The sequence below is a fragment of the Syngnathoides biaculeatus genome, chromosome 5, assembly GCF_019802595.1.
Source record: "Syngnathoides biaculeatus isolate LvHL_M chromosome 5, ASM1980259v1, whole genome shotgun sequence".
NCBI lineage: Eukaryota > Metazoa > Chordata > Actinopteri > Syngnathiformes > Syngnathidae > Syngnathoides > Syngnathoides biaculeatus.
Window position 1 is genome coordinate 20,144,432 of NC_084644.1, and position 12,794 is coordinate 20,157,225.

The window sequence follows — 12,794 nt, forward strand, 5'->3', positions numbered from 1 at the left end:
CCATAAAATTCAGTTAATGATTATTTGCTAAAAACACAGTTAATGAGTTTGAACATTAAATGTCTTTGTAGTATATGCAGTTAAATAAAGGTTGAACATGCAAATGATTGTATTCTCTTGAACACAACGTCCCAATTTATTTGGAATTGGTGTTGTACGTTAAAATGGAATTTTGAGGACTGAATCTGAATTATGAAAGCAGACTGAATCATGAAAACAGATTGAGAAAGTACTGTAGATTAATTTAAAGAACTAAATTCCATAATCTTCCATACAGTTTCAGGTTTATTGGACAACAGTTCCAAACTACAGCAATTCAATTTCAAATTATACTATTCAGATTTCAGTTTTCTAATGCAATGTTTCAAATTAACACAAATTCAAATCCTGTGATTCAAGCTCTGTGTTTTATGCAATTATTCAACTTTAGCGATCAAAATGCAAATACAAATTAGTTCAATTCAGTTTCTGGCAGCCATATTTTATCCATGACTATTTTTTATCAGCTAAAAGAAGATTTGACAGTGACAGTCATGTTTCTGACAAAATGGAAATATAAACTGTTTGAAACACACATTAGCAATCAATTCTGTATATTGGGTAAAAAAATATAATTTTCATGACTGGTTGAACTCATAGATGAAGTAACAGTTTACCAGTCCTCAACCGAGCAATGGGCCATTAAGACATATTGTCAAAGATGGGAAGACCACATACAATAAAGAAAACTAGACAAATATTTCTAATATAATAATTACTTGCCAGCTACCTTTTTTAACATGGACAGATGTGTACCATAAAGACTGACTGAGTATAATCTGCATAGAAAAAAATAAAAATACACAGGGAAGTAATTAATCTGTACCATAAATACCATGAAACAGGGAGGAATTACAGGACTCTCGTGGGAAATATTTTATGTATATTCATAATCTTTTCATTTTCTTCACAAAGACACCCCACCTAAATTGTCGGACAGTCTGTAGCTCTCTGATGTAAATAGTATTTTATTGGGACTGTGTTCCTTCAGCAAAACCCCTTGATGGTGAGAGAGTATAGTTAATTGACTTTTAGTCTTCAATGAGATGTAACAAATTATTGCGGATTATTGCAATTAAAAAAAAAAAAAAAGACTGCAAGGGACATTCAAAACTGCTGAAAAATTTGAAAAGTGGGGAGTGCAGTATTATTTGGCCCCCTTGCATTCATACTCTGTAGTGCCACCTTTTGCTGCAATTACAGCTGCAAGTCACTTGGGGTATATCTCTATCAGTTTTGCACATCGAGAGACTGAAATTCTTGCCCATTCTTCCTTGCAAAACAGCTCGAGCTCAGTGAAGTTGGAAGGAGAGCGTTTGTGAACGGCAGTCTTCAGCTCTGCGCACAGATTCTCGATTGGATTTAGGTCTGGACTTTGACTTGGCCATTCTAACACCTGGATACGTTTATTTGTGAACCATTCCAATGTAGATTTGGCTTTATGTTTTTGATCATTGTCCTGTTGGAAGATAAATTTCCGTCCCAGTCTCAGGTCTTTTGCAGATTCCAACAGGTTTTCTTCCAGAATGGGCCTGTATTTGGCTCCATTCATCTTCCCATCAATTTGAACCATCTTCCCTGTCCCTGCTGAAGAAAAGCAGGCCGAAACCATGAGGCTGCCACCACCATGTTTAACAGTGGGGATGGTGTGTTCAGGGTGATGAGCTGTGTTGCTTTTACAGCAAATATATCGTTTTTCATTGTGGCCAAAAACTTGGATTTTGGTTTCATCTGACCAGAGCACCTTCTTCCACATGTTTGGTGTGTCTCCCAGGTGGCTTGTGGCAAACTACAAATGAGACTCTTTTGGATATCTTTGGCTTTCTTCTTCCCACCCTTCCATAAAGGCCAGATTTGTGCAATGTACAACTGATTGATGTCCTATAGACAGACTCTACCACCTCAGCTGTAGATCTCTGCAGTTCATCCAGAGTGATCATTGGCCTCTTTGCTGCAGCTCTGATCAGTATTCTCCTTGTTTGAGGTGAAAGGTTAGAGGGAGGGCCGGGTCTTGGTAGATTTGGAGTGGTCTGATACTCCTTCCATTTCAATATGATTGCTTGCACAGTACTCTTTGTGATGTTTAAAGGTTGGTAAAACCTTTTGTATCCAAATCCGGCTTTAAACTTCTCCACAACAGTATCTCCGATCTGCCTGGTGTGTTTCTTGGTCTTCATGATGCTCTCTGCACTTTAAACTGAAACCCGAGACTATCACAGAGCAGGTGCATTTATATGGAGACATGGATTCTATTTATCAGTATCAACAGTATCAGTCATTCAGAGGTCCTCACTGAACTTCTGGAATGAGTTTGCTGCACTGAAAGTAAAGTAAAAAATTATATGCCCCACTTTGTAGTTTTTTTTATTTCTTAAAAAAGTATAAAATATCCAATAATTGTTGTTCCACTTCACAATTATGTCCCACTTGTTGTTGAGTCTTGACAAAAAATGAAAATTTTATATCTTTATGTTTGAAGCCGGAAATGTGGTGAAAGGTTGAAAAGTTCAAGGGGGCCGAATACTTTCACTAGGCACTGGACCTCATATAGAAAAATGTGTATAGAGATGACAATTAAATAAGTGTTTGCTTGAAATTAATATTCTTGTCAACATGATCTCTCCAAGTATGAAGAGAGTTAGTGTACTCCAGCTGTGTAGAGTGATCCAGTTTCTCTAACTTGATTACGACTGTGGCTCACACTATTGCTGTGCACAGGCCCAGAGGTGGCGAGAGGGTGAGGAACAAGGGATGAGGGACAAGAGATAGAGGGAAAAACAATGGATAACAGAGCAGAGCCAATCCTCTCACAGCTGCTCACGTTCTTCAGGGAACCCAGCCGGGATCCTTCACTCAAGCGGTTAATTCTGTTAATGTGTGAAGTCATGTGACATGCAGAGAGGGGGGGTGACTGTCACAGCATTAACTCAGTAACTCCTCTGCTGTGGCTGAAAGACAGACTTGGAACCAGCCTCAATGTGCATGGCTGGCTAGTCTTTGGACACTGGCAAAATGGACATCGTTCAAGGGGGCGAAACTCTTCAGATCACAAAGGGATGAGGCATAACACAGATTATCTACAGTATTCAAGAGGCTCTTGTTGGGTCAAAACCAAATGGTGAAATTGTGTGGGGGTTCAAAATCTAATTATTGATTTATCACTTGCGAAGTAACTGTTATTGACAAATTGTCGAGTCACAACAGAACATGACCCCAGTCATAGATCCAAAACAAATTATATTGGGAGTTGAGAACATTTTTCTTTTTATATATAAATATGATTTTCATTACTGAGTAATAATGAGTTTGACACCCCTGCTGTAAACAGTGTATTTGATTGATATATAGTAAAAGACTGTCCTTGATTATGGCGATAGTTTGTCAACGTTAAAAGGTCTTTTATCCTTAATTTTGGGGATTTGCTGCCATGTTTGAGTGTTGTCTACGAATAAATTCAACTTAGATTAATTTAGCACAACAGAAATTTCAACAAGTGCTTGTAATTAAGTACAGGACTTGTAAACAAACACCTTACCTGATGTTGCCTTGAAAGAGTGCTTTTGTAAAAAATCCAGGGCCTGTGCCAAGGCTTTTTTGTTACAGTGAGTGGACAGTTCCTCATTACATTCAAAACACCTGTTAAAAAGAGTAGTCAGACAGAATTTTTTTTTAAAGAACTATGGTAAATTCAATAACCCTCAAATTATTTTATTCCAAAAAAAAAAATAGAAAAACTTAATCTTAGTGCCAAAAACATTTTAAATAAACTGCAACTACAAAATTTATCACATCAATATCAATATCTCAATTTTCAGATTTTGTCAGGCTGCTCCAATTGAATTCTATTTTGATCTTGTGTGTGCATTTTGCCTGAATGTGGAAGGTTTCTCACCAGGCTTTCCAAGAGCCTAAGCTGATGGTGATGCAATGATCAGGATGAAAGGCTTGGTGGTGCTTGACAGCATGATCAATTCCTGAGTGGTTACATGCCTGTAACAAATACACATTACAAGTTATTCAACTGTGAACAAGTAATACCTATCACAGAAAAGACATATCCATGTGGTGGTATGGAGCTATGCTTGGCTATGTAGGAAATAAATGTCCGAGATAGTCTAGTAAATTCACACTGTACAATGTAAAAATAGCACCTGAAACTCAACTAAATCGATGTATTAACTTATCGTTATTGAATTGGATTTTGCCTTGGTGCTATAATACATTGCATAAATATAAAGACCACGTCTTGACGGATTCTACTTCTATGTTCAAGTGAATAATCTGTACAGTTAATTGCACTTCAAATGATCATTTACAGGGTTGTGAAAAAGCATTTGCGCCTTCTCAAATTATTTTCGTTTTTTGCATCGATTCCCCACTTTAAGAAATGTAAATGGACAAAAGTAAAAATAAAATTTGGATTTAAAAAGATTGTATATGTAAATATGTATTTCAATGATAAATCTGTGCAAAAAGCTAAATAATCAAACATTTCAAGGAAAACTGAGTTCATTTTTACCGACAGAACCAAACCCTGATTAAGTCCAGACCTTATCAAGAAATCACTTAAAATGTCCAGGGATCTGAAATTTTCATTGTAGGTCCATGTACACTGTGAGAGAGATAATTAAAAAGAAAAATTCTGAAATCACAATGTATGATTTTATTAAAGATTTATTTGTCTGATACAGCTGCAAATAAGTATTTGAACACCTGTCTATCAACTAGAATTCTGACCTTCAAAGACCCGTTAGTCTGCCTTTAAAAGTCCGCCTCCACTCAAATTATCCTGAATCAGATACACCTGTGTGAGGTCATTAGCTGCATAATGACACCTGTCCACCCCATACAATCAGTAAGACTCAAACTTGTAACATGGCAAGACTAAAGAGCTGTCCAAAGACACCAGAGACAAAATTGTACAACTCCACACGGCTGGAAAGGGCTATGGAGAAATTGCCAAGCAGCTTGGAGAAAAAAGGTCCACTGTTGAGCAATCATTAGAAAATGGAGACACTAAACACAATGGTCAATCTCAATCGGAGTGGAGCCCCATGCAAGATTATCACCTCGTGGGTTGATGATCCTTAGAAAGGTGAGGAATCAGCCCCATAATACACTAAGACATCATGGTTTGAAATCATGCATGGTACGGATGGTTCCCCTGCTTAAACCAGCACGTCAATGCCCATCTCCCATGATACAGAGGAGTCATGGGAGAAGGTTTTAAGGTCAGATGAGACCAAAATGGAACTTTTTGGTCATAATTCCACTAACTGTGTTTGGAGGAAGATGAATGATGAATTACATCCCAAGAAGACCATCCCCATTGTAAAGCATGGGGGTGGTAGCATCATGCTTTTGGGGTGTTTTCTGTTTGGGGAACAACCCATTTCCCTCAGTCAGAGCATTGAAGATGGGTCGAGGCTTTGTCTTTCAACATGACAATGACCTAAAGTGCACAGCCAGGAAAACCAAGGAGTGGCTCCGTAAGAAGCATATCAAGGTTGTGGTGTGGCCTATTCAGGCTCCAGACCTAAGCCAAATAGAAAATCTATGGAGGAAGCTGAAACTCCGTGTTTCTCAGTGACAGCCCAGAAACCTTTCTGATCTAGAGAGGATCGGTGTGGAGGAGTGGGCTAAAATCCCTCCTGCAGTGTATGCAAACCTGGTGAACAACTACAGGAAACATTTGACCTCTGTAATTGCAAACAAAGGCTACTGTATTAAATATTAACATTGGTTTTCTTAGGTGTTTAAATACTTATTTGCAGTTGTATCACAGAAATAAATCGTGAAAAAAAAAAAATCATACATTGTAATTTCTGGATTTTTCTTTTAAAATTCTCTCCCTCACAGTGGACATGCACCTATGAGGAAAATTTCAGACCCTTCCATGATTTCTAAGTATGAGAACATGCAATATAGCAGGGTGTTCAAATACTTATTTTCTTCACTGTATACTGTATCTAAGCAATTGATTTAAGAAAGCATTCAAATTTCAACAAATTAGCAAATAGGTGAATTTTTTTTAATCCCGCATCGTGAATATGATAGGGTTAACAGTAGTAATATATACTACATAGTTACAGACATTCAAGTGTAGGTGTGTGGTCTTGTGCTTTTCTGGGCACAAATGTCTTGATCATTATAAGTGATGGGTCCGGCAACACCGATGGATTGGCTAATGTGCAGTGGGCATATTGCTTTAACTGAAGGTCATGTCACCGCTGTATTGTTCATGAGTACCTGTCACTGAGACGCCAAACTGTTTATAAGGAAGCCTGTCAACATGACGTATCGCTCCGCAAACACAAAAAGTAAGAAAAAAAAAATCATCACAGATCTTTTCAAGCACAATTCTTTCTATCAAACCATTGTGGAAGGAAGCCCGTAAAAAACAGAATCCTTTGCAATTGTGTCTCTGAGTGTACATAATGGCTTGACTATTGCTGTAATCTCCATTGCAAGCCTGATCTTACTTGGAAACCACACTTGAGGCATACTAAGATGTCTTGAAATGCTTCTGTCTCCCTGTTGATAATGGCCCTTTCTTTCAGACACTCAGAACACACGAACCACAGGGTGGAGAACACAGATTTCTTCACCGACGTCAAGTCCACTGCCATTGTCACATGTTGACAAGTCAACCCTGTTTAAAAACATGGAACACAAAATGAAATTTTGCAAAGCAGTTAGAAATTAGCATCAAATCTGAAGCTTCATTGGTAATGTAAAAAAATCTGACCATTTGTGAAGCGATCACAGAAAGGGTACAAGGAATGACAAGTTAAACTGTGATGACAATAATAGAGTCCAACCAGAAATGGTACTCAATGCAACACGGCATGGTCGTTCAGTGCAATAGTTGCAAAATAATTAATTGGATGGTTAGGCACCCCAGGAGCAACCGTGTTGAACAAGCAGAGGCCACAGATCTTGGAGGAAGTCGAAAAGTCGCTTCTTATTTTCGTAAACAAGAAGCAGTTACCTGGGGATAGTGTTGGTGAGGAAGGGATTTGCGCCAAAGCTAGAAATCTATACACAGAGAGGTCTTTGGATTTAAGGCAAGTTGAGGATGGTTCAAAAAATTCCGCAAAAGAAGTGGGATGCACTCCGTTGTTCACCATGGGGAGGCTGCAAGCTTGGACCAGGCCGCCGCGGAAAAGTTCAAAGCGAGTTTGCCCCTTTCATCAAGGCCGAAGACGACCGTCCCCAGCAAGTTTTCAACTGTAATGAAACGGGCCTATTCTGGAAGAAAATGCCACGAAGGACCTACATCACGCAGGAGAAAAAGTCAATGCCAGGCCACAAGCCTATGAAGGACAGATTTATGCTTCTTTTATGTGCTAATGCGAGCGGTGGTTGCAAGATCAAGCCGCTGCTAGTGTACCATTCTGAGAATCCCCGTGCAATCAAGTAGAACAAAATTATAAAGCGTACAATGCCTGTGATGTGGCGGTCCAACTCCAAGGCTTGGCTGACCCGGCAAATTTGTACCTAGTGGGTGCATGAGGTGTTTACCCCGACCGTGAAGGCCTACTTGGAGGAGAAAAAGTTGCCCTTACGTTGCCTTCTGCTTATGGACAACGCGCTTACCCACCCTCCAGGTTTGGAGGACAACTTAATCGAGGATTTTGAATTCATCAAAGTCGAGTTTCTTCCTCCTAACACGACGCCCTTGATTCAGCTAATGAACCAGTAAGTCATCGCCAATTTCAAGAAAATGTTTCGAGGTGACAAGTGACACTCAGCTAACCCTTCGTGATTTTTGGAAAAATCACTTCAAAATTTACCACTGCATCACCATCATCGACAAAGCTTGGAGCCAGGTGACACATAAGACCCTTTGCATGGAAGAAATTTTGGCCCGAATGTGTTGCTGAGCACGACTTAGACGTTCTTGCAGCTGTTGGTGCCGACATGAGGTCTCCATAGGATTGTCAACCCATCCATGAAATCGTGACAATGGGCCAAAATCTCAGTTTGGAGATGGACAATGATGATGTTGAGGACCTGCTGGAGAAGCATCGTGTCGAGCTCACAACTGAGGAACTCCTGCACCTTCAGTAGGAGCAGAAGAAGACATTGGAGGAGGAAATGTCATGTCCTGCGTCATCCCCTAGGTCTCATTCCGATAAGATGTGCCCGGAACACCTCACAAGGAAAAAAAATATCTGTGAGGCATCCGAATCAGATGCTCCAGCCACCTCATCTGGTTCCTCTCAATGCGGAGGAGAAGCGGCTTGACTCTGAGCCTGTCAGATGACTGAGCTTCTCACTCTATCTCTGAGGGAGAGCCTCGACATCCTGCAGTGGAAACTCATTTTGGCCACTTGTATTAGGGATCTTGTTCTTTCGGTCATGTCCCATACCTCGTGAGCATAGGTGAGGGTAGGAATGTAGATTGACAGTTAAATAGAGAGCTTTGCCTTTCGACTTAGCTCCTTCTTCACCACGATGGACTGATACAAAGTGTGCATCACTGCAGATGCTGCACCGATCCGCCTGTCGATCTCACGTTCCATTCTTCCCTCACTTGTAAACATGATACTTGAACTCCTCTACTTGGGGTAGGATCTCCTCCCTGACCTGGTGAGGGCAGGACCATGGTATCAGATTTGGAGGCGCTGATTCGCATCCCAGCCACTTCACACTTGACCGTGAACTGCTCCAGTCAACATTGGAGATCACGGCTTGATGAAGCCAATAGAACTACATCATTGGCAAAGACCAGAGATGCAATGTTGAGGCCACAACACCGGAGTCCCCTCTAGGCCTCGGCTGTACTTAGAAATTTTGTCCATAAAAGATATCAACAAAATTGGTGACAAAGGGCAGCCTTGATGGAGTCCAACTCTGACCGGAAATGAGTCTGGCTTATTGCTGGCAATGCGAACCAAACCAAACTGGTCGTACAGGCAGCAAACAGAGTATATCGCGGGTTCGGTCCCACATACTCCTGAAACCCATCCCCCCACAGGACTAACTTCTCCAAGTCCACTGTTCGACGGCCAGTACAGAAAACACATTGCTCCTACTGACCGTACTTTCCAGCACTTCTGAATAGATCTTATCAGGGAGGCCGAGGTGTGTGACCCCCCCCCCCTTTATTTGTAACACACCCTCCCAGCCCAATCTGCCAATCCAGAGGCACTGTCCCCGATGTCCACGCAATGGTGGCAGAAGTGTGTCAACCAGTACAGCCCCACAACATCCAAAGCCTTTAGGAAGTCCGGGAAAACCTCATCCACTCTCAGGGCCAGAACTCAGGGCTGAACTCAAATGCACGACTCACGAAGCTTAGGAGCAGCTTGGGAAGCGTCTTTATTCAGTCCAAGGTTAAAACACAGGCAGGCAGTCCACAGAAACAGCAGTAGCAGAATCGGTAGTGTAAGAAACAGGTTAGGAACGAGGTGGGGTTCGCTACACGGGGTACAAAGAGCATGGACAAGGAGTTGCGGGAACGTGATATACGTACAACGATCGGGCAAAGGAGAGACCGCACTCGTGGCCATATATCTGTGAGCTGTAATTAATGGGACGAGGCACCGGTGTGCACATCTGCTGATTGAGGCAGGTGCGCGCCGCATCGGGACCAGTGTGACAGCCTGAGCGCTCCCCCGTGCTGAAAAGTCTCCTAGTGATTAATGCGCATGCGCGTATATTTTGTAAACTTCCGGCCAGTCTGAAACATCCCCATCCATGCTTCAACATGTGCAATTCGATGACTTGTCGCTGAGTGTTCATGTTTGCTATGGATGTCTCAGAAAGACAAACACAGCGAACGTATATATATATATATATCTTTTTATCAACTTTTGTTTTAAGGTTAGGTTAAGGTTATAATGTATGGTAGCTCCCACTATTTAGAAGAAGGGGAAATATGAGACCGGGGGATTTCCCAGTAAGCGTCTGCTACGTACCCAGAGTTCCCCTGTTAGTAACACATGCACATTAATCACAAGGAAACTCTTCAGCACAAGGGAGGGCTCAGACCGTCACACTGGCACACTCACGACATGGCCATGACATCCACCCCCGTGGCCCTGCCAATAAGGAGCTTTTTAACCACCTCGGTGAGCTCAACCCCAGAGATAGAAGAGCCCAAATCAGAGAACACGGACTCAGTTTCCTCATGGAAAGACATGTTTGTGGAGTTGAGGAGGTCTTCAAAGTATTCTCCCCACCAATTCACAACAGGCCAGAAATGCCCGATAGGACTCCTTCAGCTTGAAGGCGTCCCTAACTGTTGGTGTCTCCCAATGTGTTCGGGGGTTGCCGCCACGACAGGCACCAACCACCTCACGGCCGTAGCTCCAGTAGGACGACTCAGCAATGGAGGCGCGGAACATCGTCCACTTGGACTCAATGTCCCCTGTCTCCCTCCGGAACATGAGCATAGTTCTTTCGGAGGTGGGAGTGACATTCCTTCTGACATGGGAATCTGCCAGCCTTTAGCAGCAGACCCTCTCAATACGTTTGGGCCTGCTATGTTAGACCAGCATCTTCCCCCACCATCGGAGCCAACTCACCACCAGGTGGTGATCAGTTGACAGCACCACTCCTCTCTTCACCCATGTTTCCAGACAACAAAGTCGATCATCGAACTGGGACCCAAGGTATCCTGGTGCCACGTGACCATGGTGTTCGTTATGGTCAATCCGTGATGAACATAGAAGATGAGTAACAGAACACAACTTTGGGTTCTGATCAAGGGACCTGTTCTTCCCAATCACGCCCTTCCAGGTCTCACTATCATTGCTCACGTGGGCATTGAAGTCCACCAGTAGAATGATGGAATTCCCAGAGAAAGTGCACTCCAGCACTCCCTCTAAGAATTCCAAAAAGGGCGGGTACTCTAAACTGTTGTTTGGTTTATGGGCACAAACAAAAGTCAGAACCTGTCCGCCCACCCGAAGTCAGAGGGAACCGCCAACCCAATGGACAATAAGTACCAAGACTTGCTTGGTGCATCTCACCATAGGGAACTCTAGAGTGGAAACAGAGTCCAACCCCTCTCAAGAGGACTGGTACCAGAGCCCAAGCGATGCATCGAGGAAAGTCTGACTGTATCTAGTCAGGCTGCTTCCTTGCTAGAGAGGTGACATTCCATGTCCCCAGAACTACTTTCTGTAGCCGACAATCGGATCGCCAAGTCACCGCCCAGTTCACATTGCACCCAACCCCTATAGTCCTTCTCACGGGTGGTGAGCCCATGGGAAAGGGGAGCCATATTTCCCTTTTGGGGTGTGCCCGGCCAAGCCAAATGGGTGCAGGCCCAGCCACCAGCCGCTCACCTTCGAGCCTCACCTCCAAACCTGGCTCCAGAGGGGGGCTCTGGTGACCTGCATGTGGGCAAGGGAAACCTAGATCCATTTTTTTTTATACTTATCGTAGGGGTTTATGAATCTAGTCTAGTCCTTTTTGCAGTGGGTGACCCTATCAGGCAGCGTGAAGCCCAAGACAATTTAGCTCCTAGGATTATTGGGACACACAAATCCCTCCACCACAATAAAGTGACGACTCAAGGAGGGGACTCTTAATATATGATAAAAAAGTAAGTTTTTTTTTATTAGTTTTTTCACCCCAAATGACATATTTCACCTTTAACTGGACACTACTAGAAAACAAACAAACAACACCTGAGTAAAATAACTAATAGGTACTATCACAGAAACAAACGAAGTGATTTTGATAATCGGTGTCCCGATCCGATGTTTGAGTTGGGAAAAGGGTCCTATGTCACCAAAAGAAAAGAAATTTAAGATTGGACTACATCCAAGATGTTTACCGCTCTAATTCAAGCAGTCCATTTTATACTCTGCTCCAGCACTTTTATCCAGCACGAGCCCAAAGGCATCCAGACACCATGTGGTCAAAACAACGGGTTGCCAAGGTGATAAAATAGTAGCAAGGAGTGCTTGCTTAAAGCCCAACTGACATCTCGGAATACATTTTAATGTAGATATTGTTATAAAAACTACACATATTATTCGCTTCAATGTCAATAAAAAAAAAAAAAAAGAAAATGAGCAGAGAGCTTGTCATTCATGTGCAAAGTTGCAGAAGTCTCACTCGACATTCAACTGGTAGCCATATTGCCTGCCACGTCATTTACAGCTGTCACATAGAAACACGCTGAGCCACTTGCTATGGCATATGAACAAGAAAGATTTGGGTTTTTTTCTGACGCCCCATTGAGACTGAAGCTCGTTTTTGAAGAAGCGAAAATCTCAGAAGCAAGTGAAGTGACCAGGGCCATATTACCTTATCGTTTTGAGCCATATTAGACGATATGTGGATCACGTTTAACTGACAACAGACTCCCCAACAGACGGACGAGGAACCCGATGAAATATTCAAAATGACTTGTATATGTAGCGTACTCAAGAGGACCCATGTCGGGCAAAGTAACTCGTGCCCAGACACCGGTGGCCGGTGGGGGGAGAGATGACGACGCCAGTGTATTTTATGAAGTTATTATGACGCAGGTCTTTTGTTACGTTCTGAGAAGAAGGATTACGTCGTCGGACATGGACAGACCTTTTTATGATTGGTCCTTTCGAATACGTTGTTCAAGTTTGGTGTCTACGTCTAGTTAGCTCGTGTTGCACGCTACTAAACTGTCTTTGTCCTTCCATTTTATTGTTCTGTGTTGTATTGTATTGTGTGTGTGATTAAATCTTCTTAAACGCAATTCAAGTACTTTCTTATATGTTGCGAGTTTGACCAAGGGGATTTATTCTAAATTC

General features: G+C 42.4%; 1 protein-coding gene across 1 annotated transcript in view; it reads right to left on the reverse strand.

Annotated features, from left to right (window-relative positions):
- usp45 (ubiquitin specific peptidase 45) overlaps positions 1-12,794 on the reverse strand; it is a 68,434-nt gene that overhangs the window by 51,084 nt on the left and 4,556 nt on the right. Inside the window, 3 exon segments of the mRNA XM_061820638.1 lie at positions 3,575-3,675; positions 3,932-4,029; positions 6,522-6,691. Coding sequence (XP_061676622.1) covers positions 3,575-3,675; positions 3,932-4,029; positions 6,522-6,691 — 369 coding nt within the window.